The sequence below is a fragment of the Myotis nattereri genome, assembly GCF_964212035.1.
Source record: "Myotis nattereri genome assembly, chromosome: 2".
Classification (NCBI taxonomy): Eukaryota; Metazoa; Chordata; class Mammalia; order Chiroptera; family Vespertilionidae; genus Myotis; species Myotis nattereri.
This window is the reverse complement of record NC_138076.1, coordinates 188,674,513-188,698,404: the sequence shown is the minus strand read 5'-3', so window position 1 is coordinate 188,698,404 and position 23,892 is coordinate 188,674,513. Positions and strand designations below refer to the sequence as shown.

Here is a 23,892-nt window from a genome sequence, read left to right as displayed (position 1 = left end):
TTTATGTGCTAGGTGTCCTGTAGGGCCCAGTGGCTCAGCCTCCCCAGTTACCGGAGGTGGACACTCTTGGTGCACCCCCTTGCGGGCTTTGTGCACAGTCTTGTTGTAGTTATGCCTTGATTGTTGTAGGATCACTGGGAGGAATTGACCTCCAGGCCAATTGGCAGTGAGAATCAGCTGTGTCTGCAGTGGGAGAACTTCTGTGCTGAAGACACCCTTCTGGGGAAAGACTTGCTTCAGTGGGGCTTTGGTGCTCACTGAGTCTGCCCCCTGAGTGTGTCCTTTATGGATCTGAGGAGTTGTAATCCAGATGGTCCCCCTCTGACAACTGGGTACAGTGGCTCTTGGATCTAAGGAGGTGCTAATTTAGCCTCTGCCTGAGGTTACCCAGCAGGAGCTATGAAGAGAACTGCAGATTCCCCTTCCTTTTTTGGAGTTTGGAGGTGCCCTGATGAGGCCAGCTGTGAAGCAATGCAAGCTGCTGTGGGGCCTTGGGCCTTCTCTTGGAAGTTCTGGGTCTGTCTGGCCCAGCTGCAATTTGTTAGGTAATTTTCAGGTTGCAAAGGGCCGGGGCATTCATATGCAAAAGCCTCTGCCGCAGCCTGGTTGGGGCGGGGTCTCAGGGAATCAAAGGGCGGAGCAAGCAGCTATGAGGGATCCTCAGCCGTGCCCAATAATTGCTGCAAGCACCTCTGAGGGAAAGCCGCCCTCAAGTTCAGAGTTCTGCCTGGTGCCAGACAGTCCAGTTTCTCCCCGTATGAGTCCTGGGTCCCCAAGAGACTTCCCAGAACTGGAGTTCAGAGCAGTCAGGAGCTTGTGACTCCCTCCCAATTCCAAAAGACAGCCGCGTCCTCAGGTGCCAGCCCCTTTTTGCGCGCGCGAGCCTCCGTACCTCTGCACTTTACTTCCGCAGCTGCTCTGGCTCTCAGTGTGCTTTTCTTTCCTTCTAGTTGTAGAATTTCCACTCAGCCAGCCTTCCTGTAGTTCTGGATGATGTCCGTTTTGTCTTTTTGTTGTATTTTTGAAGTTGTTGTGGGAGGCAGCAATTTCCCAGTGTTTACCTATGCCGCCATCTTAGTTTCTCCTCCATTCTTTCTTTATGTTATCTTGAGAAAGTGCTTTAACCTTGATGGAAGTCAAATTTGCTATGTAGATTGTTTCTTCACAAACATGATCTCTGAGGTGTGAAAATAAAAGAAAATGCACCTTATTTTCCATTTTATAAGTGATAAAGCACACTGTAATTTCTCTTAGCCCCAGGTTTGTGTTGTTGTTGTTATTACCTGCAAAATGGCAATATTAATATCAATCTCCTTGGGTGGTTAAGAGCATTAGATACTTATAAAGAACTAAGTTTCCAATAAATGGTACTTGCTATTATTATGAATATCTTGCTTCCTTTTGCTTCAAGGTTAAATGTAAGTCCTGGTTCCCCTTAGAAAATCTTTTCTGAAAACTCAACCCTTTGTGATGCTTACCCATTCTAAATGAATGCTTACCACTTCTCGCTATTTGTCATACGTCTTTTGACCTGTGTTAATTTGTACTTATGTTTTTCTTTTTATATGTTTGTCTAATCTCCCCAGCCAGATTCTAAATCTCAATAGATAAATAACGCCTCCTTGTCTTTCTAGGACTTACCTACCTAACAGAGTGCCCTGTGACTAGAAGACTCTCAATAAAGTTGAGGATAATATAATTATATTTCCACTTCCTGACTTTTTTTTTGAATAAATGGAGTTTCTATATTAAGCTCCTGAAATTATTATTTTAAAAATAATACTTTAATAATAATAAGTTAGATGTATGTAAGTCAAACTCTCATTAGAATCCATCGAAGAAAAAAAAGAACCTGGTGGAAGTCAGCCAGTCAGTATCACAACTGTGTCAAAACACTTAGCTGATTGCAAAGCCTGGCCTTGTCTCTCTCTGCCAATTTACTTTCCCTAAGATGTTCTAGTTTTGAAAGGCCTGACAACAAAGGGCTCAGAAGTATTGCCAGTTGACATAGATTCATGCTGTGCTACGGGGTTTATGCCGGAGGTTTCCCTGGCACTTTGAATTAAGAAACGGCACAAACCAAGAAAGTATTTGCTTTCATTTGTCAATGCAACATCAATACTTCTTATAAATAGTAGACAAGAGTGTAAAAGTAATGATTATTATAGTGACAACCACGGGAATCAACTAGCTTATAAAAGGTTGTTCCTCTCCCTCTTACTCTCAGATTAGGGACCACCAGATTCAGCAAGTTTAGGAAAATATAGTAGAAGAGAGAGCCTCATGGTAATGCCTGTGTGGTTAAGGTACACCAGAGTGACCAGTTAAAGGATAATGAAAAAAGAGAGATGACAGATTGAAAGAAGGGGAAAAGAAAATGTACCCCATAAGAAAATAATATGTTTGCATAAAAATGGCACAATTTAACACAAGAAGTATCAAATCAATAAACACATCTAATGAGCATACATAAGAAAAACAGTTCCCTAAATATGAGATCATTGGCCTTTATTTGATATAGAGGCCCAGTGCACAAAATTTGTGCACAGTTAGGGTCCCTAGTGGCTGCCGGCTGTCAGCCGGGGCCTTCCTTCATTTTGTGCCACCCTCTGGTGGTTAGCGCATGTCATAGCAAGCAATCAAACTCCTGGTCCGTCAAACTCCCAAGGGGACACTTTGCATATTATGCTTTTATGTATATAGATGAGAGCAAGTGTTAATCAGAATTGTCACAGAATTGTTAAACTCCCTAACCATTTTTTTCACAGATGCATAATTATATCAATAGACTTTTTATTGAACACATTACCATTGTAAATCAGTGTGTCTGGAGGAAAGAAAAAAGTGTGCAAAGATAGATAGTCCTGAATTTGAATCAAGTTTTTCTCACTCATTTTCTTAATGTGTAGCCATGGCAAATTATTCTGAGTCTCAGTACCCTAATGTAGTAATCAAGATTTTTTTCTTACTGATGGCTAAGAGCATTTTTAAATAAATGTGCAGTGTTTGACATTCCATATGGTGGCTCCTGTTGCATTGTATTTGTATAGAAGTTTTGGACTTAAAGAGTTATAATCAAATTTAGCATTTTGATAATTATGTGAGGGGCAGCAAATACAATCTGTTGGGATTGTGAGCTGGGCTAGTGCTTCGAGGGTAAACTAGAGAGCTGGGAGAACTATAAAGGGGATCTGCTCTGGGGAGTTGTGGGAAGGGTGGATCCAGAAAGGAGAAGGAAGGAAGAAGGCCCAGGTATTGGATACAATGATTGCAAAGGCCTTGCTGATGGGATATGGCTGGGTGACAAGAGGTTGTTGGTTTCAGAAGTGGGCTGGGGCCTGGGTGAGTGGTACCTGGGAGAAGGTTGGGGAGGGGCCTTGGGGCCAAGGGGGCAGGACTGTGGGACGTTGTGATTAAGCCAAGTTTCTCAGCCTCGAGGAGCATCCTCTTTAGGAGGACATTTTGCACCAAGCAAAGACAGGACTGTGAACTTGCCTTTTTATCACAGCCTCTGAAGTGTAAGGACCACCTTCCTTGAGGATGAAGCCTGGAGGGGTGGAGTATCCCTGAGCCCAGGTCACCCCACCCCCCATATACCCTCCAGTTTGAGGTATGTTTAATGCCCCCTAAGAACAAGGGTACATGGATTCTGAGCGGCATAGGTTGGGGGGAAGCTTTAAATTATACATGTAAAATTTTGAAAAATAGCAATGGTCTGCATTGGAAACAATATATATAGTACCTGAAGACTGTCTTTGAAGAAGCAACTAAGCAGCTAGGTTACATCTTGGGAGGAGGGGTAAGGGTAACGCTAATGGTTTTGAAATTGTTAACAAGGTTCATAAATAACATTGCATTATGAGAGATTCGCTAAGGTAATTATTCTTGCTTAGTTTGATTTTAATGTAAACACAGGTATCAGTATCTATTCATTAATTAAACTGAGATAATAATAATATCAACATAATAACATGCATTATTTATTATGTATCATTTGCTTTCCATAAATATTCAAGGTATTTTCATGACCCAAACATACAAAAGTGATTCTGTGTAAATCACTCCTTTGTAACTTGTAAAGACACGTGTTTTTTTAATTCTTTCTATAAAGAGAAAAAAACCTGAGAATGGAAGAAGCAAAACCATGCTAAAAAAAACAAGTAGAAGTTCAGTATGATCTTATATATTCTATGTAATTTAAGTTGCATATACTTCTGGTAAAAATAGATTTCTCTAATATTTTCCAGGTATAAATGCAAGGATAAATTATCCGATGTAAATAGTGGTAGTCTGTAAATGAGGTTCAACCTGCCTATCATCATCATTAATGGAAAGTCCTGCAAATTATAAAAGTATTATTGCATCTGGACAGAAATGTAAGCATGTGACAGAGAATATTGTAGTCAGGGGTTGGAATATAGGATCGTTCAAGGTGAGGAAGCCACAGTTTCCTTACTGAAGGAGTGGTTTATTATTGACTTCCACATCTCATAAGCTCTTCATATTTGATGAGAGAATTGGAAAGATAGCAGTTTAAAGCCAGGCACACAGAAGTTATGTGTCCCTGACAGGTGAGTTTCTAAGCTGAGATCAGGATGCTCTGCAATTGACTTCCTAAAGGAATTGCATGGACACTTATGCAATATTTTTGGTAATGAGAAAATGTTAGCTCACTAAATTAAAGTCTGAGGAAGTAAACTGCTATGAGAAATGTGAAGTTGATTACTATTAAAAATGATATTTGATCTGTATCTTAAAGATAATTAATGCCCTTTAGGTCATTCAGTTATTAAGAAATTAGTTTAAAAAGGAAAGACAATGTTGGTCATTCAGAATAAATCATTACTTCCAGAGTCAAAACAATTATTCAGGTTTTTAATCCCACCGCCTCTTAATTGGCATATTCAGATAAGTATACATGATCCAAGTTAACTATTTGCCTACTTTTTTTGGATATTTTTTTCCATTGTCTATGCATAAAGCATAATGCTATGTTTCATGTAAAAATGAAATAGAGTTACTTGCAGTTTTTTTTCCCCTAGTGACCGAATCAAGTTTGCTTCAGAGAAAGCAGTCCTATTTTTTCATCTTTCCTCGCTCCTCCTGGTCATATATATGTCTTACCCTTGGAAAGGTAACAGAAAAAGTGTGAATGTCTTTGGGGAAGCCGAAAGCAAAGTATCGAGGCTCTAGGATCTCAATGTAATCAACAGTGACTATATCGATACTCAGTGTTTTAATACAACCCATATCATTCCCAAGTCTTAACACGACACTTCAGCATAGTCAACCCTGACCTAAGAGCTTGGTGGGTACATTTAGAATTTAAGAGTTTAAGATGGAGAGTCTGAAGGACAATACCAATTACTACTATGATGTTTAAATTAGCCAATCAGAATACAACCTACTTGGAAAGTGATTTCATATTATGACATTTTAAAAAAACATCTTAATCCTCACATAGTCTATGATTTACCACAAAGACTCAGAACGTTATTTTGGGTCATTTTATTTAATTTAACCTAGCCCTACCACAATTTGTGGGGAAATAAGTTAGATTGGCCAAGCAGTTCGCTTCAATAAATCTAAAAACAATTTAAATAGTTATCACGGAATGAGAAAAGAGAGGGCCATCGAGCCTCTGAGAGGGGCATGTTGGATGCTTTGCCAAGACCATTGACTATCATCTTTATTGTTTTCCCTCCCAGAACCCTAGTCAGATCCACCTGTCAGCAAAATTGCCATGTTTTTAGGATCAGTCACATATGGTGAAAACCATGAATCTTTAATCTGGAAATACCAGATTTTCTAATGAAAATAGCATTTGAAAAATGCTTTACAATATTTTAAAGCACTGAGTGTTATTATTTCTTGCCCTAAGGGATACTGTTCCTTTTGAAAGCCAATCTTTAGAAATTGGACTTTTTTTTCTCCAGTGTTTTAGAGGTCCTTAAACCAATGTACAATGTTAGCTACAACATTTTACACATATTTCAAGACAAATAAGACTTTTTTATTAACAGTTCTATAACCTGGCTGTTTAAGTGCTATAAAATGAAATGTTTCGCTGTCAGAAAGGGTAACATGGGGTCATTGGATAAGTCACCAAGAATGTTTTTTTCTGTTTGTTAAAGCATTAGTTTAGCTGCTGATCATTGCGGGATAAAGAAAACCTTTAATTATCATGCCTATCACTTTTTTTTCATCCTATTTATAACTGGTTGAGTCATTATAAGAAAATGACAATAAGCAACCCAAAGTAATTGTTTTGGATAATGTTTTATTCTGTATCTTCTTGTAAATGAACATTTGATGTCTTTACATTCTCCTGAAAGATTTAAGCTTTCAAGTGCTAGCCATTAATTACTGGAAATAGTATTACATTTTATAAAACACCTCTAGTACTTATAGAAATAACAGGCCTATAGACAAATGTCCTTGACGCAATTAATCAACTAATGATTGTGTGTGATTTTTACAGTGGATGACTATCTGCTTTGAATAAGAATATACTAATAGATTCTTAAATCCCAGTCTTTTTGAGACTTAATTTTTTTTTATTTTAAATGATTATTTTAGGTGGCAAAAATATTTCATTTGAGTAAAGTGTTCAACAGCTAAGTTAATAAAATTAAAATAACTGACAGGGCCAAGTAACATGTTAAAAAATAAAGTTTAAGCATCAACATGCTAAATATTTTCATTTATCTAATAAGTATGAAATGTAAATTGCAAAATAATTAGAAGGGAAACAATTGACCTTTACCCCATCTGCCTTTGTACAGATATTTATTTAGTTCACTATTTATGATCAGACTTGTCTGATCATGAGGATCTCCTTGGTCCCTTGATAAAATACTGGTACCCAGAAGTAACTGAACACTTTGTGACATACATTTGGGAAATGTTGATGTTCTGTTTGCATTATAGGTGTACCCCTCAAACTTAAATTCCATATGAATGAGATTTAGAAATCTTGTTAAAATGCAGATATAGATTCATTTATCACAGTGACACCAAGGCTGCTGTTCTGCAGGCCTCGGAGTAGCAAAGCATTCAGAGTCTGCACAGGGTACCATCCGGCAGGCCTTCAGTCAGTGCTCACTCTCAGTCAGAATAGCTAGGTCCCGGTGCAGAAGACAGCTCCTTTCTTTCCCCCTTTATTCTCCTTCGCCCTAACTCAGTCCTACACAGAAATTTTATTTTACCCTGATAAACTGAGCACGTATGTTTGTTCTGTTGGAGGTGTGCCATTTCGGTTGAGTATCCTGAGTCCTAATGGTCTGATTCATCCTTTTGGCAGTATTTATTTTAGATTTTAATTTATTTAAGCTGCTTCAGTCACATTTGTAAATTACCTTTCAGGATGGCTTCTCTTCCTCACAATCGCTTTGGCCAGAGACTCACATTTTATTTTAAAAAGCACAAAAGAAAGGAGGAAATGGATGTGATTTTTCCCCCCTTGGAAAGGAAATTTAGTCCTCTAATACTGTCATTTGGAAAATGACTGAATGTGTACTTGTTTTTGTATGCTAAATTAGCCTAAATCTACCTAATTATTTTTTAAGCTTATAATGTTACCATGGAGAGTGTGAGGCCAATACTGCCCATTAATTTCTTCAAGAATAAGCTCAAAAGCTAATTCCACCAAGATGATGTGAAAACTAGCAAGCATTTTGGGCGAGACGTCTTAATGAGAAAAATGGCGAAGAGCTGGTGGCGCTAAGATGGAAAGGCAAAGACAGAGACAGCTGCTCTGTACACTTCACAAAAAAAAACTCCGATTTTCTCCGATTTTTGGAAAATCCCTAAATTGTTTTCTTTGCCAACACATCTAACTGCCCCACGACAAAATGCCCTCTATGTCCTCTTTGCATTCTCCCAGGTAACCAAGAGCTTTCTCAAGAAAAAGTAAGCAACATTTGCTTTCACATTGTCCCCAGCTTTTCCTTCTCTCTCTACTTGCTCTTATATAAATCAGCATTTTAATTGGGTGAAATGAATTTATTATACACTCTATTGATTATATAAGCCATGTAGTATGTTATGATTAGCTATATATGTCTATTATTTTTTGAAAAAAAGGAATAGGTGTTTAGTTCGAAGACTATCTAAATATAATTATGGTAGCCAGCCTCCAATATTAAAAGGCTATTGTGAAGGTAAGAGCAAATGTCTCCTTTTTTACTACAAAAAATCACAATTATATCAACAGGTAACAATCACAAGGAAAAAAATCTCTACCATGCTAAAGAGTTTTTTGTATAATCAGAATTTCAACAAAAGTCTCCTATTTAAATTCAGGGCTTGTATAAGTCAGATATGGGGCAAGTAATACTTCTCATATATTTTAAATTTTTTTTAATCCTCACTCAAGGATCATTTTCCTTTTGATTTTTAGAGAGAGTGGAAGAGAGAAGGAAAAACTGAGAGAAATATCGATGTGAGAGAAACACATTGATTGTTTGCCTCCTGCATGTGCCCTGACCAGGGTCCAGGCCAGGAAGGAGCCTGTAACCTACTTACGTGTCCTTAACCAGAATGGAACCCAGGACCCTTTGCTCCGCAGGCTAATGCTCTATCGACCGAGCCAACCTGGCTAGGGCACTTCTCATATATTTTAATCTCCTACTTTATTTGTGTGTCAGTCCCATAGCAGTGGACCACTTGAGCCCGGGGACTGTTTCTTATTTATATTTGTATCTCCTGCACACACACAGTGCTAGCTCATATTCAGTGAACAAATTTGATTGAGTGGAACTAGAAGGCACAGACTTGTGACTCTGAAACCTTTCCCAGTGCCATGTCCTTGTCACGATGTTGAACGAATGAATGAATCATGAGTCTCAAGCTTACTTAACATTTCTCACATGCCATGATTTACGATCAAGCTAAGTCATGGCTCCTCTCTGTTAATCCAATTTCCCAGGATTTTTATTGCTAGCCCTCTGCTAGGAGATGAGTAGTTTATATACTGGGAATGCTTTACCACTTCCTTTTTTTTTTTTTTTTTTTTTTTTTTTGCAGCTAATGTGTTCTTATCCATGACTCATTTGAGTTTTGCAGATTTTTCTCTAAGTTTATAAACAATAACACTTGAGCTCCCTGGCTTTCTCTTCATTACCTTTGTGAATTTGCCCTTGTGTCACTGGTTGGTCTGAGCCAAATAGTAATATAAAATCAATATTGTGTGTGAGGAGATGTGGAGAAGTGGCTAGAAGTATAAATTTTACATTAAGTTCCTGTCTATACACACTTATACTGATTGGGCATAATTGTAAGATTCTCTGATTCTTATTCACCTCAGCCCTATGTGTGCCTTCCTGAGAGCCACAGGACTCCCCTGCTTTGAGGAACTATCTGGACAACTTTCTGGGAAAGGCCAGGGCTTCAGTCCTACACAGTCAACCAAAGGCAAACCTATCCAGCACCAGTAAAAGAAATGAATAATGCCTGTGTGAGGTATAAGATATCAAGAAAGAAGGTAGTGGCCTGGCCGGCGTGGCTCAGTGGTTGAGCGCCGGCCTATGAACCAGGAGGTCATGGTTCGATTCCTAGTCAGGGCACATGCCCAGGTCTTCGGCTTGATCCCCAGTGTGGGATGTGCAGGAGGCAGTCGATCAATGATTCTTTCTCATCATTGATGTTTCTTTCTCTCTCTCCCTCTCCCTTCCTATCTGAAATCAATTATAAATGTGTGAATTATCTGCATTTATTTACACATTTTTAATAATCCTGAATAGAATCATCTTGAATACAACCGTTAGATAAAGAATCTTTAATTCATATCTTCATGAAAACAGCCAAGGAACATACTGAGAATGACTGAACCCAATCAGCTGTAATGATGTATGCAATGAACTGTAAGCAACACAAACACCAAGCCTCACTACTCAGTGTGGCTCCTGTCCAGCAGCATTGGAATTGCCTGGAAGCTTGTTAAAAATGTACAAACTAGGGCTTGCCCCAGACTTACTAAATCAGGGTCGCATTCTTAACAAGGTCCCCAGGAGATGTGTAGGCGTATTATACTTGAGAAACTACTCTAACAAGTACATAGTACGTATTGATCACACTCGAGTTCCTTTTCACAAAGAAACAGATAGAGTCTTAACCAGTGTGATTAAAGGGATGTAATTGGAGGACAGGAACACTGGTCTGCCCCACATTCTCTTTTGTGTCTGTGCTGCTCCCAAAGTCTACTCTAAACGGCAGCGATTCTTCAGCCTTTCACACTAAGGGTTAGAGACTTTCCTTAAGTATGCACTCAATTTACAGCCTTTGTGAATTGAGTCTACAGCTGGTAGCTCTCAACCAGGTAGGGCTATAGTGGAGAGCAATGCAATGCAAAATGAGGTGAGAAGCTTGGCTGCCCATTTGCAAATTGTTTCCTACTAGTCTGCAGCATAAGGACCTTGGTATCATGTGCCTGGGGGGGATAAGGAGCTTGTGCCAGAATGACTTGCATCACAAAGCACACTCTAAATTTTAACTGCTTAATAAGACTCTCAATGATGGCAGCAGTGTGTTGGTTTTCATTCAGGCAAGAGCCCACAGACGTCCTCATGGACAAGAACTTTAAGTAGCTCAGGCAAAGAGATTGAATGCGGACGGCCTCTCTACTTGTTGTAACGTGAACGTACTGAGTCATTCCAAGCTCTTCATGTTATAACATCCATTGTCTTTACTGCCAGATCCCTAGAACCCAGCACGGAGATGGACTCCATTATGTGTCTGTTGAGTGTACCAAGTGCTGGATCAACTGCTGTTGTCCTTTTCTTTTTTCTGGCTTGGACCATGAGCTTCCTGAAGTCAACGTGTGGTTGGTCATGCTGACAGGGTCTTCAGCAGAAGCGATGGTAGGGACCGATCACAAAAGTTCAAACATAGCCATAACAATGTAGAAATATTGTGATACCTCGGAAAGCTTCAAGAGTAAAATCTTGCATGTCAGATAACGCATTTTCTACAATGTAAAATTTAGAATATTACTGATGCATATTAAATCAGATTTTCAAGCTAGAGTAAACGAATCAAAATAGATGCAATATTGAAAGGACAAAGGCGAATTTGAATCATAGAACGAATAGGCACAGATCAGCTGTAATTTTTAGCAGGTATTCATGTACTTCTTGAGAAAAACCTCCTTTCCATTCATGCATGCCAACAAGTTCATTTATCATCTTAAGATGCTTCAGTAGTGATAAGAAAGGGACTAAGTGATGGGATCTAATTTTTCAGACTCGGGAATTTTAGAGAACGGTCAGTTTAGTACTAGAGTGGTCCATTAAAAATAGCACATACCAGCGGATGAAGCAATTCAGTTGCTTACCCCCTTTTTCAAGATCCCCGGAAATAAATATTGTCATTACACATGAGCAATGCAGCCAAATATTTAACCAAAGCTAAAGAAAATCATTTTTCTAACAGTTCAGGTGAAGTTCATCTCATCCATGTCACAGGATAAAGAGTGGTGACCTCAAAGTTTGACCTATGGGAATATTTTCTTATAATTAATAAACTATGGTATAAAATTACTTGGTGCATCACATTGATATAATGCCCTCTGAGAGCATATCATTTAAGCAGCACTGTGTTCACGAGAGAGAAAGGGCACAGGAAAAAGAGAAAGATAATGTGGTTTGTTTCATTTGTGTCTTCAGAGAAAAGAGAAATAATTCAATATTGAGCAGAATTTATTCAGATTAATAAATGCGCATTCCAGCATCCATTCAATAAACCGAGCCAGATACTCATTGAACATTGCCCTCTCGAAGTCACACTCTTCAGGGCTCCTTAGCTGATTTTTAAAAATTTAAGTCTGATATTGTCACTTTCCTGCTTCTAACCTGGTTCTTTCATAATTTTTAGAACAGTTTTTTTTAAAATCAACATTTGGAACAAGCTCCAATTGTCTACCATGTCCTGATCACCTCCAGATCCCAGGTACACCTGATTATCTAACCTTCCTCAACCCTTGTACCAGCCACCTCACACCTCCTCCCCCTCCACTGCAACAAACGTCTGAATCAACCAGGTGCACCTGGTTAGGATTCTCCCACTCTGCCTGGAATGGGATCACATCCTTTTCATTCTGGAAGATAGCCTTTCCTTTTTAAAAACTTGGCTCAGGCATCATTTCCTTCTTTCCCATTTTAACACATTTCCGGACCATTCCACACCACCATGGAAAGGATTCTAACACTTAAATCCTCATATTTTTTACAGGGATTAATTGAATACTGTATGTAAAGTATTTAGCACAGGGTCTAAAAATAGTCAATGACTGTCATTATACAATATGCTATAATAATGACCCTACGCTGAGAGACAATATAACACTGTGGTTAAACAACTAAATTGTAGGGTCAGACCCCCCTACTTACTGAAAAACTTTGTCAGTTTCCTCGCACGTAAAGTGGGTACAATAATAGTTCCTACAAAGACTATACTTTCAGGGATCATTTCTATAGTTCGTTAATAGTTCCTACCTTACAAGGTAGTTGTGGAAATTGAATGAGTTTGTACAGTAAAAATACTTAGTATCTGCCACATGGTAAGCATTCAATAAATGTTAACAATAACATAACATTATAGAAACAATAACATAATGAATTGATTACCCAGTTTTAGCGATTACCAAATGTTGTTATTATTGCCTCACTTAGCTATCCCTCTTTCATCTAGATATTGTTACTAGAGTATTATAAAGCATATTCCAGACATCACATCAGTTTTCCTTTAAACGCTTTCTCTAAAAATGATGAGTTCTGCAATAGAACCACAATACCCGTTCCACCCCTATCTTGCATCATTGTACTAGTATCTCTGGTATTTTATTGAACGTATTCATATCCCTGCATCTCCTAGGCTCTGAAAGCTGTGGCCCTGTTTGATTCATCCTAGCTGCTAGCTCGCTGGCTAGAACATTATCGCTCCCTATACTAAGAGTATTTTTTAAAAAGAGAGAGAAGAGAGAAAAGAGGCCCACCTAACGAAGTTATACAGTGGACATTGAGAGATACAATACCATACATTCGTGCCTGAATGGCACTAAGGCCCTAAATGCTGTGGTCCTAGAGGGATGACCGAGAGACCTAGAAATGGCAAGGTTTAATTTGCCGACAGGTTGTTATTTCATTGCCTGGGCCAGGTAGGGAAGAAGGAAGCAAAAATAAAAGAGTGTGTCATTCTGTATCACAGGGGTGTCAGCGTGTTTACTTTAGAGTCTGTATCTACCAATAATTTATTATATTATTTATGATATTATTTACTGGAGGACTGCAATGTTTAGAGCCTTGTAATATCTAGTATGAAGTTCAAACATCACATTGCGTAGGGTCAAAATCTAGCTTGGGGAGAACCAAGAGGGCAGCGTAGGCAAACGCCTGTACTCGCCGCCTCCCACAACCACATCAAAATTACAACTAAAATACAGAACAACCATCATCCAGAACCACCGGAAAGCTGGCTGAATGGAAGTGCTACAACTAGAGAAGTCAAGAAGAAAGCACACAGACTGGCAGGAGGTGTGGGGGTGCAGAAAGGGCTGGTCTTGCACCACGTGTGCTGCTTTTTAAATTGGGAGGGAGATCGCCTCTGTGGAAGCCGCCTGAAGGAGCAAGGGGTCCCAGCCCCACACCAGATGCCCAGCCCAGGGTCCCAGAGCTGGGGAAAGAAGTCCCTACAGACAGTAAGAACTATGGGCTGTAAAAACCAGTGCGGATTGGGGCTGAGTGATACACAGGCTGTTGGAGACCCAGCTTCTCCTCTTAAAAGGATGACACCACAAACTGAACTTACAAGCTCCCACTTCCTCTGAGCTCCAGTGCCGGGTGAGGCTCTGGGGGACCCAGGCACATACGAGGAGGAACTGGAATGTCTGGCATCAGGGCGGGAACTTACAGGCAGCTTTCTGCCAGGTGGAGGTGCTTGCAGTGGTCATTGTTCCCAGTCTGGGACCTCCCCAGTTGCAGGGCTGACTGGCAGCCAATTCTATTTGCTCCGCCCTAGTGATTCTGTGAGACCCCGCCTCACCCAATTTACAACCCCATCCAAGCTGTGTGCAGCAGCTTTTGCATATGAATGGCCTGTCCTTTCTCAGGCTAAAACCTGTCAAACAAGCTGCAACTGGGTCAGGGAGCCTCAACCCTATCAATAAAAGGCCCGAGACCCTGCACCAGCACCTGCCTTGCTTCACAGCTGGGCACTTCCAAGCCCCATACAAAGAGGAGGAATCTACAGATCTCTCTGTAGCTCCTGCTGTATCACCCGAGGCAGTGGCTGACTTTGCACCTCCCTGGTGACCCAAGAGCCAGTGTATCCAGTGGTCAGTGTCAGACCATAACAGATTGCAACTCTTCGCATCCACACACTCAAGGGGCAGACTCAGTGAGCACCAAAGCCCCACTGAAGCAAGTCTTGCTCCATAAGGGTGTCTCCTGCACAGCATCTCTCTCAGTATAATCACAGCTGGTCCCCACAGTCAATTGGCCTGGTTACTCAAGAATCTTCTAGAAACCTCCAAGGGACTTTCAAGGATCTTAGTGAGAATGAAAAAAAAAAAAAAGGAAAAAGACCAGTCAGAAATTAAGCATACACTGACTGAAATAAAGAATAATATACAGGGATTCAACAGTAGATTAGAGGATCCTGAGTATCAAGTCAATGGTTTTAAATATGAGGAAGTAAAAAACATCCAACCAGAAGAGCAAAAAGAAAAAAGAATAAAAAAATATGAAGATAGTGTAAAAAGCCTCTGGGACAACTTCAAGTGTACAAACATCCAAAATTATGGGGGTGCCAGAAGGAGAGAGCAAGATATTGAAAACCTATTTGAAGAAATAACCTTATAACTATGCCTTTGAACTCTATATCTAGTAGTTTGCTTTCTTCCATTTCTTTCATTTGTGACATGTTTCTTTGTCTCTGCATTTTGGCTGCTTCCCCGTGTTTGTTTCTATGTATTGGGTAGCTGCTAAGTCTCCTTGAGTTGATAGAGTGGCCTTGTGTAGTAGATGTCCTATAGGGCCCAGTGGCTCAGCCTCCCCAATCACCTGAGGTGAACACTCTAGGTGCACCCTTTTGTGGGCTATGTACACAGTCTTGTGGTTTCTGCTTCTTCATTAAGCATCTGCCCCCTGGTGGACAGTGTGTGTAATAGCTACCAGGCAGTTGGATGGTTGGTCGTCACTTAGGATTTTATATATAGAGACTAGGGGCCCGGTGCACGAATTCCGTGCACTGGGTGTGTGTGTGGGGGGGGAGTGTCCCTCAGCCCAGCCTGCCCCCTCTCACATACTGGGAGCCCTCAGGTGTTGACCCCCATCACCCTCCAATCGCAGGATCGGCCCCTTGCCCAGGCTTGATGCCTCTGACAGAGGCGTCAGGCCCGGGCAGGGGACCCTCATTTCCCCCCATCACTGGTTCTGCCCTCAGCCCAGGCCTGATGCCTCTGGCCCAGGCGTCAGGCCTGGGCAGGGGACCCCCAAACCCCTCCGATTGCTGGCTCTGCCCCTTTCCCAGGCCTGATGCCTTGGCCAGAGGCATAGACCCCCATCACCCTCTGATCGCCTGATCAGCCCCTTGCCCAGGGCTGGCGGAGTGAGTGGGGCGGACACTGCAGCCGCCCCGCCGGCTCGCGTCCAGGTCTGCCAGCCAGATCGGGTCCGGGCAACCGCTGGCACTCACGCCCCCAACCCACTCTGGTTGGGGGAGTGAGTAGGGCGGACACCGCAGCCGCCCCGCCGGCCTGTGTCCTGGTCAGCCAGCGGGATCTGGTCCCCGGGGACCGCCAGCACTCACGCCCCAAACTCGGGTTGGCTGCGTGAGTGCAGGCGGACGCCGCAGCCGCCCCGCCGGCTCGCGTCCGGGTCTGCCGGCCGGGTCCCGGGCGACCGCTGCAGTCGCCCCGCAGGCCCGCGTGATTGGGTCTCGGGCAACCACCAGCACTCACGCCGCAGCAGCCCCTCCGGCTCGCGTCCAGGTTTGCCGGCCGGATCGGGTCCCGGGCGACCGCTGACACTCACGCCCCCTACCCGCTCTCTGATGGCGCTGTACCATCCTGCCTGCAATATGCAAATTAGCCACCATCTTTTTTGGCGGTTAACTGCCAATCTTAGTTGGCAGTTAATTTGCATATCTCACTGATTAGCCAATGAAAAAGGTATCGTTCGTACGCCAATTACCATTTTTCTCTTTTATTAGTATAGGATATTTCTTACTGATTTCAGAGAGGTGGGGGAGAGAGAGAGAGAGAGAGAGAAAGAGAGAGAGAGAGAGAGAGAAGAGAAACCTCAATGATGAGAGTCATTGGTCAGCTGCCTCCTGCACACCCCACACTGGGGGGTCGAGCCCACAACCCAGGCATGTGCCCTGTCCAGAAATTGAACTGTGACCTCTTGGTTCATAGGCCGATGCTCAACCACTGAGCCATGCTGGCCAGTCAGACTATTAGTTATCTTTTAAATGTATGCTTTGCAAAGTGTTAATATGAAAGAAGTAAAATGAAAAAACATGAATTAGCTTGTAACCTGAAATCTTTTTCATTTTTAATTATCTTTTTTTCTTTTAGAAATGTAAACTGAGGTTGGTGATATTTAAACCAATATTAGACAAGCCTGTGGGGGAAAAAATAGCTAGAAATTACTGAGCACTTTTAAATACTTTTGGAAAAATAGATATTATTCAGCATTCTGTCTATAAACCTGATTTTAGTACTTGCTTAAGATGAATGCAAACGTTTTGATTCATTAAGACCTATCATATAATTTGGGGGACTTAAAGGGTTTTTTTGGTTTGTTTTCCAGGTGTGCATGACATCTCTGGTTTATTTAGTTTTAGAGGTGCTTCTTTGCTTTTAGCATCACCCTGGAAAAGGCGAGTACAAGACAGTCCTTGGGTTACGTCGGACTTGACGTATGTCATTTCGTGGTTACATTGCCATCTCCCATTTATTTATTTTAAAAAAAAGTTCCATCTTTTCGATGTATGTACATATGTGCTTTATGTTTTTTATTATTTATTTACCACAAGTAAAGATCAGGAATTGTTATCTTTTTCTTAAATTTTTTTATTGTTTCACTTCATTACTGCTGTGTATGTGCTCCATGTGAGTGAAATAGCTGCTTATGTAGGTGGGTTCTGACTTACGGCGAAAATTGCATTACATCGTGCTGTAGGAACGGATCTCTGACGTAACCAGAGGACCTACTGTAACAGGATAATCATAAGTTCGCTCACATTTATTGCTTCTGCCTATCAATATTCTAATTACTTCTCGAACATTCTTAGATGACTCAGAGTCAATGCCATGAATACTGATGATAGGAGATGAGGCCAGGGAGAGAACTTATTGTAGTTCCATCTGTCTTTCCACTTTTACTTTTCTTCCAGTTAAGAATTTAAGGGCACCAGTTGAGAGAAAAGTCTGGTCATCATGGGGAATTCATTAACCTTTTAAGATATGACAGGCTAATGAGCCATGCAGTCTACAAGGGCACGCACCTGTGACCTGCGGGACAGCGTTTCCAATCATCAGCATTTTCCTGACACTTTAAGTTGTAACTAAATATTCTCAAATAAGTATTGCAAGAATATGAAATGTAGCATACGTATTATCTTTTCAGGGAAATATCTTATTTATATAGAGACATTCTACTTTATATCTTGTATTTATAGAACATCAAAATTCACACATTTGACAAGGTAGTTTCTTTCTTGAGGCTTTCCCACTAGAGTATGAAGATGGAAATTTTTAAAAAATGACATTGATTGATGGTGAAAATGTCCCATTTTAAAAAAATATTTAACATTCCATGTTATAGGACTATGTCTTAAGTAGGAATATATCTGTTAAGAACAGTGGAATCAATTTGTAAGTATTCATGAAAATAATAAGGATGCACTTTAAATGAATATTTATTCATCGTTTAAAAAGATTTAGTAACTACTGTGTGTTGTTCCAAGAAGAAATAAACTCTGGGAAATAAAACGCCTTTGATCCTTAAGGAGCATGCAGTTCCTGGGGAGACATGTATACCAAATAAAACAAGTCTGAAGATGCTGATCAGCCCACCTATAATAATAAAAGTGTAATATGCTAATTAGATTGGACAGCCAAATGACCATCCGGATGACTTTCCGGACAAAGCCAGGGCCCAGGCAGCTGCCATGGCTGCGAGGGCTGAGCCCCTTGCATGAATTTTGTGCATCAGGCCTCTAGTAGTTGTTATATAAAGAAAAAATAATGGGTGCATGAGAGGGAACTTGGTTTCTTCTGAGAAGCTAAGGAAAATATCCCAGAAGAGAAAACATCTGAGCTGAGGATTGAAAGATACCAGTACAGAGAATATTCCCAGATGAAGAAACAGGAGAGCATTGTGGCCAGAAGAAACATCGACAGATGTTAAGAAGGTGTGTATTTAGGAAATAGCTGTGGAGTATTTAGGGAGTGGTTGCCAGACCAAGACTGCTCAAGTGTAACGGTGAAGTGAGCTGGGCCCCCCTGATTCTGGCCATTTGATGCAGATGTGTGCCACCTCACAGGCTGGAGGGCTACATCGGTCTCTCTTCTTTAGGCATCAGGTAGTCTTTTCCGGAAGCTGCAGTCATTTCACTGCTGTGTGTTTCCCAATGACCAGAGGCTACGGTAAGATTGTATTAGCCACTATTTCTTTCACTGAGTTGAATTAATAACTTTATTTTAAAATAGATTTTCAGATATACATGGGTGTCTTTATAAATCCTTGGTTTCATTTCAGTATTTAACTTGTTCCTTCTTTCACAAATACCACATTGTTCTAATGACTGTAGCTTTATAGCATTGATGCTGATAAATGACAGTGTCATCTTTTTTCAAAATATTTGTCACTTTCTGCATTTACTCCTCCCAAGAAATATATAGAATCAGCTTCTTAAGTTCTATAAAGTTTATTTTTTTTTAATATTTTCTTTCTATTGACTTTTTTACAGAGAGGAAGGGAGAGGGATAGAGAGTTAGAAACATCGATGAGAGAGAAACATTGATCAGCTGCCTCCTGCACACCCCACACCTGGGATGTGCCCGCAACCAAGGTATGTGCCCTTGACCAGAATCGAACCTGGGACCCTTCAGTCCGTGGGCTAACACTCTATCCACTGAGCCAAACCAGTTAGGGCTATGAAGTTCCTTTTGAGGAAGCTGCATTTTCACTGTCCATGCAATGAACTTATAAATTAATTTGATGAAAACTGATGACATGAAAATGATTATCTCTTCCATACTAGAATATAGTGTGTTTTTCCTTTACCAAAGTCTTTATAATATTTCACTTCATTTTTAATTTTCTTTTTAAAAGACATGCACAATATATGCTTAGTCCTAAATTTTTTCATTGCTTTTTAACCTTTAATGAGATCTCAAATTCCATTAAATTTTCTAATTGGATCCTGCTGATACACAGAAAAACTATTAGTGTTTGCATGTCTTCTTTATAATTGCTGTATTAAACTCTCGTATTAGTTTTGTAGTTTTAAAATTAGTTATCTTGGAATTTTTTCTTAGACAATCATACCAAGAAAATTGTTAGCTTTATCTCTTTCTTTGCAATATTTATACTTTTTAATTACAGTGTCTCATTTTGTATGCATGTATGTATAATGCAAACTAATGGTGATAATAGTCTTAATTTTCTAATTCCTGATTTTAATTGAAATGCTTCCAATGTTTCATCATTTAGAATGGGCTTAAACAGAAGTTTGATTTTTATTGTAGAGTAATTCATTTCACCCACAAATTTATATGACACTTGGGCTAGTACTGAACTTTAGGTCTCCAGTCCTTTGTCTGAACTCTCTAGCATCTTTCCAAACACAGCCTCCCATATTTCAGAAGAGAAGTCTAATGCCAATCTGAGTCATTCCATTGTGGTAGGCTGTTAGGGTTCTCCACTCTTTTCTTTGTTAATTTCTAGAGTTGTCTTTATCCTTGGAGTTCAAATATTTCATCTAAATGTATATGGATTTGGAGTTAAGGTGGTTAGACAATACATCAAACTCATAGTTAAATTTAAATTCAGGTAAACAATGAATATAAAACTGTCTTAAATCTATGTATTTTTATTTGCAAATCGGATAGTCTTTATTGGGTATTTATAGTTGTTGTTGTTGTTGTTGTTGTTAGTACTATTACTACTGTTTAGCACTTTGTGGGCTGTTTTGAACTAAAGTCCTTTTTCAGCTTAGTGAAATTATTTTTAGTATTTCTTTGACACTTTGTACTGGGTCAGAAAACTGATCTTAAAATTTTTGTGTCTCTTGAACATAGTGCTAACTTTATCCCACAGAAAAGCTATTCTTAATTTGGTTTTGTGCCTTAGGTTTTAAAATGCTTATGTGGTAGAATAGTACAAAAACTGTGGGTTTCATTCTCCTTTATTCTCTAACCTTGCTTTCTGGAAAAATAGATATTGGAAATTCTGAATCTGGTCTGTATTTCTCATAAATTTTCTATTAAATTTATATGATTTCTGGGCCTGCTGCCCTTTCTTTGTTATGAAAGTGGGAGGAGGCAGAAAAACTGAACCCCTTGATAACTATCAAATTACTGCAAATGATTATTACTACAGGTGGTTCTATTGCAGGAGTGCTTGAGAATTACAATACAATGGTCCTTAGCACTTTCACTCTGTTCAGCATTGTCTGAAAAAGTCAGGGGAAGGCAACTGGATCATGCATGGTTTTACTTTCCATCTTTGGGAATAGAATGTCTTCTTATTTTGTATTCAACTTAGAAAAGAATTAGTGCTCAAGTTGAAAATATAGAACCTTACTTACATAATTCAGTTTCTTACAAAAGGATTATATATGAAAACTAGAGGCCCAGTGCATGAAATTCATACACAGGGCAGGGGGTATGGTGGGGGGCGGGGGGGGGGGGTCCCACTCAGCCCAGCCTGCATCCTCTCCAATCCAGGACCCCTTGGGGGATGTCCAACTGCCAGTTTAGGCCCAATCCTGGGTATTGGGCCTTAACCAGCAGTCAGACATCCCTCTCACAATCTGGGACTGCTGGCTCCTAGCTGCTCACCTGCCTGCCTGCCTGATTGCCCCTAACTGCCCCATCTGCCAGCCTGGTCATCTCCAACTGCCCCCACCACCAGCCTGGTTGCCCCTAACTGTCCCCCCTGCTGGCCTGGTCACCCCAACTGTCCCCCCTGCTGGCCTGGTCGCCCCATGCAGCCTGCTGTTCAGTCATTTGGTCGTCCCTCACTAACCCCCCTGCCGGCCTGGTCACCCCACACAGCCTGCTGTTCAGTTGTCAGTCCAGTTGTTTTTGTCGTGACGGCCCCTGGCTTTTTATATATTAGGATAGACCCAAGGTACTAATGAGAGTATAAATGAACTTTCAAATAGCCTTCCATCAATATGTTGGATTATCCCAACCTTTTAAACTAGATGGTACAATTTACCTGCTCTGAAGATAAATATATATATATTTATTATATATATTATTTATTATATATATGTTTTAACTTAAATTTATTTATTTAATGCAATTCCTTACCTTTCTCATTTTTGTCTCTTATTGTGTCAAAGCACAATTGTGTCAAAGCACAATTTTCAAATCTGAAATACATTCTGAGTATTTCTTTCAAGCTAAAATGCTTTGTGGTATCAAAAACAAGAAAACCATCATCTTCCTACTTGCTATCATTAGGGTATGATCCATTTGTTGATGGTTCGAGATGAAACTTCAGCCATCACTCTATATTCTAAACAGCTAAGTAGAGGAAGGGGATGGGGAAATGCAATGGCTGCACGCTGCTTGTCTTTTAAGGAAACTTCTCAATGTCTAAAAACAGTATATCCCCTGGGGGGCTGGTGTAACTCAGTCAGTTGGGCATCGTCCCATGCACCAGTAGGTTATCAGGGCACATGCCTGGGGTGTGAGCTAGATCCCCAGTAGGAGGCGTGCAGGAAACAGCTGATCAATGTTTCACTCTCACATCGATTTTTTAAAAATATAAATAAATAGGCCCTGGCTAGGTATATCAGATGGTTAGAGCATCACCCCTATATGCCAAGGTTGCAGGTTCCATCCTCGGTCAGGACACTTACAAGAATCAATCAATGAATGCATAAATAAGTGGAACAACAAATCAATGTTTCTCTCTCATGCTCACTCTAAAAGATCAATAACATATCTGCTTACATAGCATGGAATGGAATTTAGTCACATGCCACGCCTTGCTGCAAAGAAAGCTGGGAAATGTAGTCCTTATTCCAAGTTATGAATTGGGATAAACTATCCCAAAGAAGGACTGGAGTGGAAAGATCACTTAGAGAAAAAAGTGGTCCTTGACTAAAAAAGACATGGATATTTCCCGAAGGGACACTGCCTGGACTGTAAGACACAGCCATCCCAATGTCAGACTCTAAAAACTGAAACTGGGGCAATACCACTTTGCCTTTTGTCTCCAAAAGAATGGAGTTGGGTTTGAAAGAGGAGTGACTGTCACCCTCATCATCTCAGAAAGGATTAGTTATTTCACTCACATTGAAAGATTTTGCCTTCCAAAATTTTACCTTTTGGAAAGCCATACCACTTAATTATTTCTCTCCATTCAAAATATCATGAAGTACTTCGTTTTACTCTCACTTCAATTTTTCAAAGATTTTAAGAAGCTACGTCAAATCACCTGCTTTTATAATTAAAATAGTTAAGTGGATGGATAACCTAATTGCCAAGCTAAGAGATACCTATAGTTATTTTAAGAGGCAATTATAATGTTAATGGTTCTAATAATTGTTATAGTTCATTGAAATAGGTTTTCTATGGATGTGACTATAAAAGCAAATGAAAACAGTAAGAGACTCATGGTTTTTCAAAGGGTGATTTCTTGTATAGTTGGCTTCTTATTTTAGAAAAATATTAAGATTAAAAAAACTTGTGCAGCATTTTGAAATCTTAACCAAAAAGACAAGATAGTATTTCAATAACTGTTTGCTACTCTTGCTTAATCATTTCTTTGAAACTGGCTTTCTCAGCTTAGAAGAGCAGTCTAGTCTCTCTCCAGATTACCACACAGCAACCTCAGCTAATATTCTGTGGTCACTCGAGCATCATTAGTTCATTTATATTAGTATTCATTGTGGTCTTGAGCTCAGCAACTTCTTTTCTCTTTTCAAGACCAAATGTTTTCCTGTATCTTACATTTCAAAATCCTGCAAAACTCCTCCCTTCGCTAAATATGTACTTGGTCTCTGAATCCCAGGGCAGACACTGAATTCTGTGTGTGCCTATATCCCAGGTCCTTCTTTTTTACCCAGCATGCAAAATGATTGCTTATTTGAAAGTGAGTAGTCCAGCAAAATGTCCTTCAAAGAATTATCTCTTTCACTTCCTTCACAAATCATACCAAATATTAGAACAACTGCTAGACCACTTTCAACTTAAAAATTATTGCTTTACAATGTAAAATTCAGTGGAGACCGAGATGAGAAACCTTATGTTCAAATGCATTAAATTCTCATTTCACATCACATTTCAAAATAAATGTAGGTCTTTATTCAGCATTTTGGTTTTGATTCACAAACAAAAAGGTAACACTAAAAAAAATTAATTTTGGTGGCATGCAACATATAAATAAAGATAAAGAAACAGGGCAAGTAAGTGCTTTATTTTCTCTCAGGGTGAATAGTAAAGTAGCAAAGATCAATATTCCCTGGAGAAAAGGAGAAAACATAATGCTTTTGTCTGGGGTCTGAAAATACATTTGAGCATCAAGCATTTTCTACAGACATATAGAAAGTATTACACATCTATACATGGGAATTTTTTCCAGTTTTTGTAGGTGCTATTATGGTGAGTGAAACATTTAATTTATAGTAGTCTTTTGACAAGCTGACAAA

At 40.0% G+C, this 23,892-nt stretch overlaps 1 protein-coding gene across 1 annotated transcript in view; it reads left to right on the top strand.

Annotated features, from left to right (window-relative positions):
* Window positions 1–10,261: 10,261 nt before the first annotated feature.
* The window catches only part of PTPRO (protein tyrosine phosphatase receptor type O), a gene marked incomplete at its 5' end in the record, with an annotated part of 137,618 nt that continues 123,987 nt past the window's right edge, over window positions 10,262–23,892 (top strand). Inside the window, 2 exons of the mRNA XM_081084012.1 lie at window positions 10,262–10,318; window positions 10,695–10,859. Coding sequence (XP_080940138.1) covers window positions 10,262–10,318; window positions 10,695–10,859 — 222 coding nt within the window. The remainder of the gene's footprint in view (window positions 10,319–10,694; window positions 10,860–23,892) is intronic.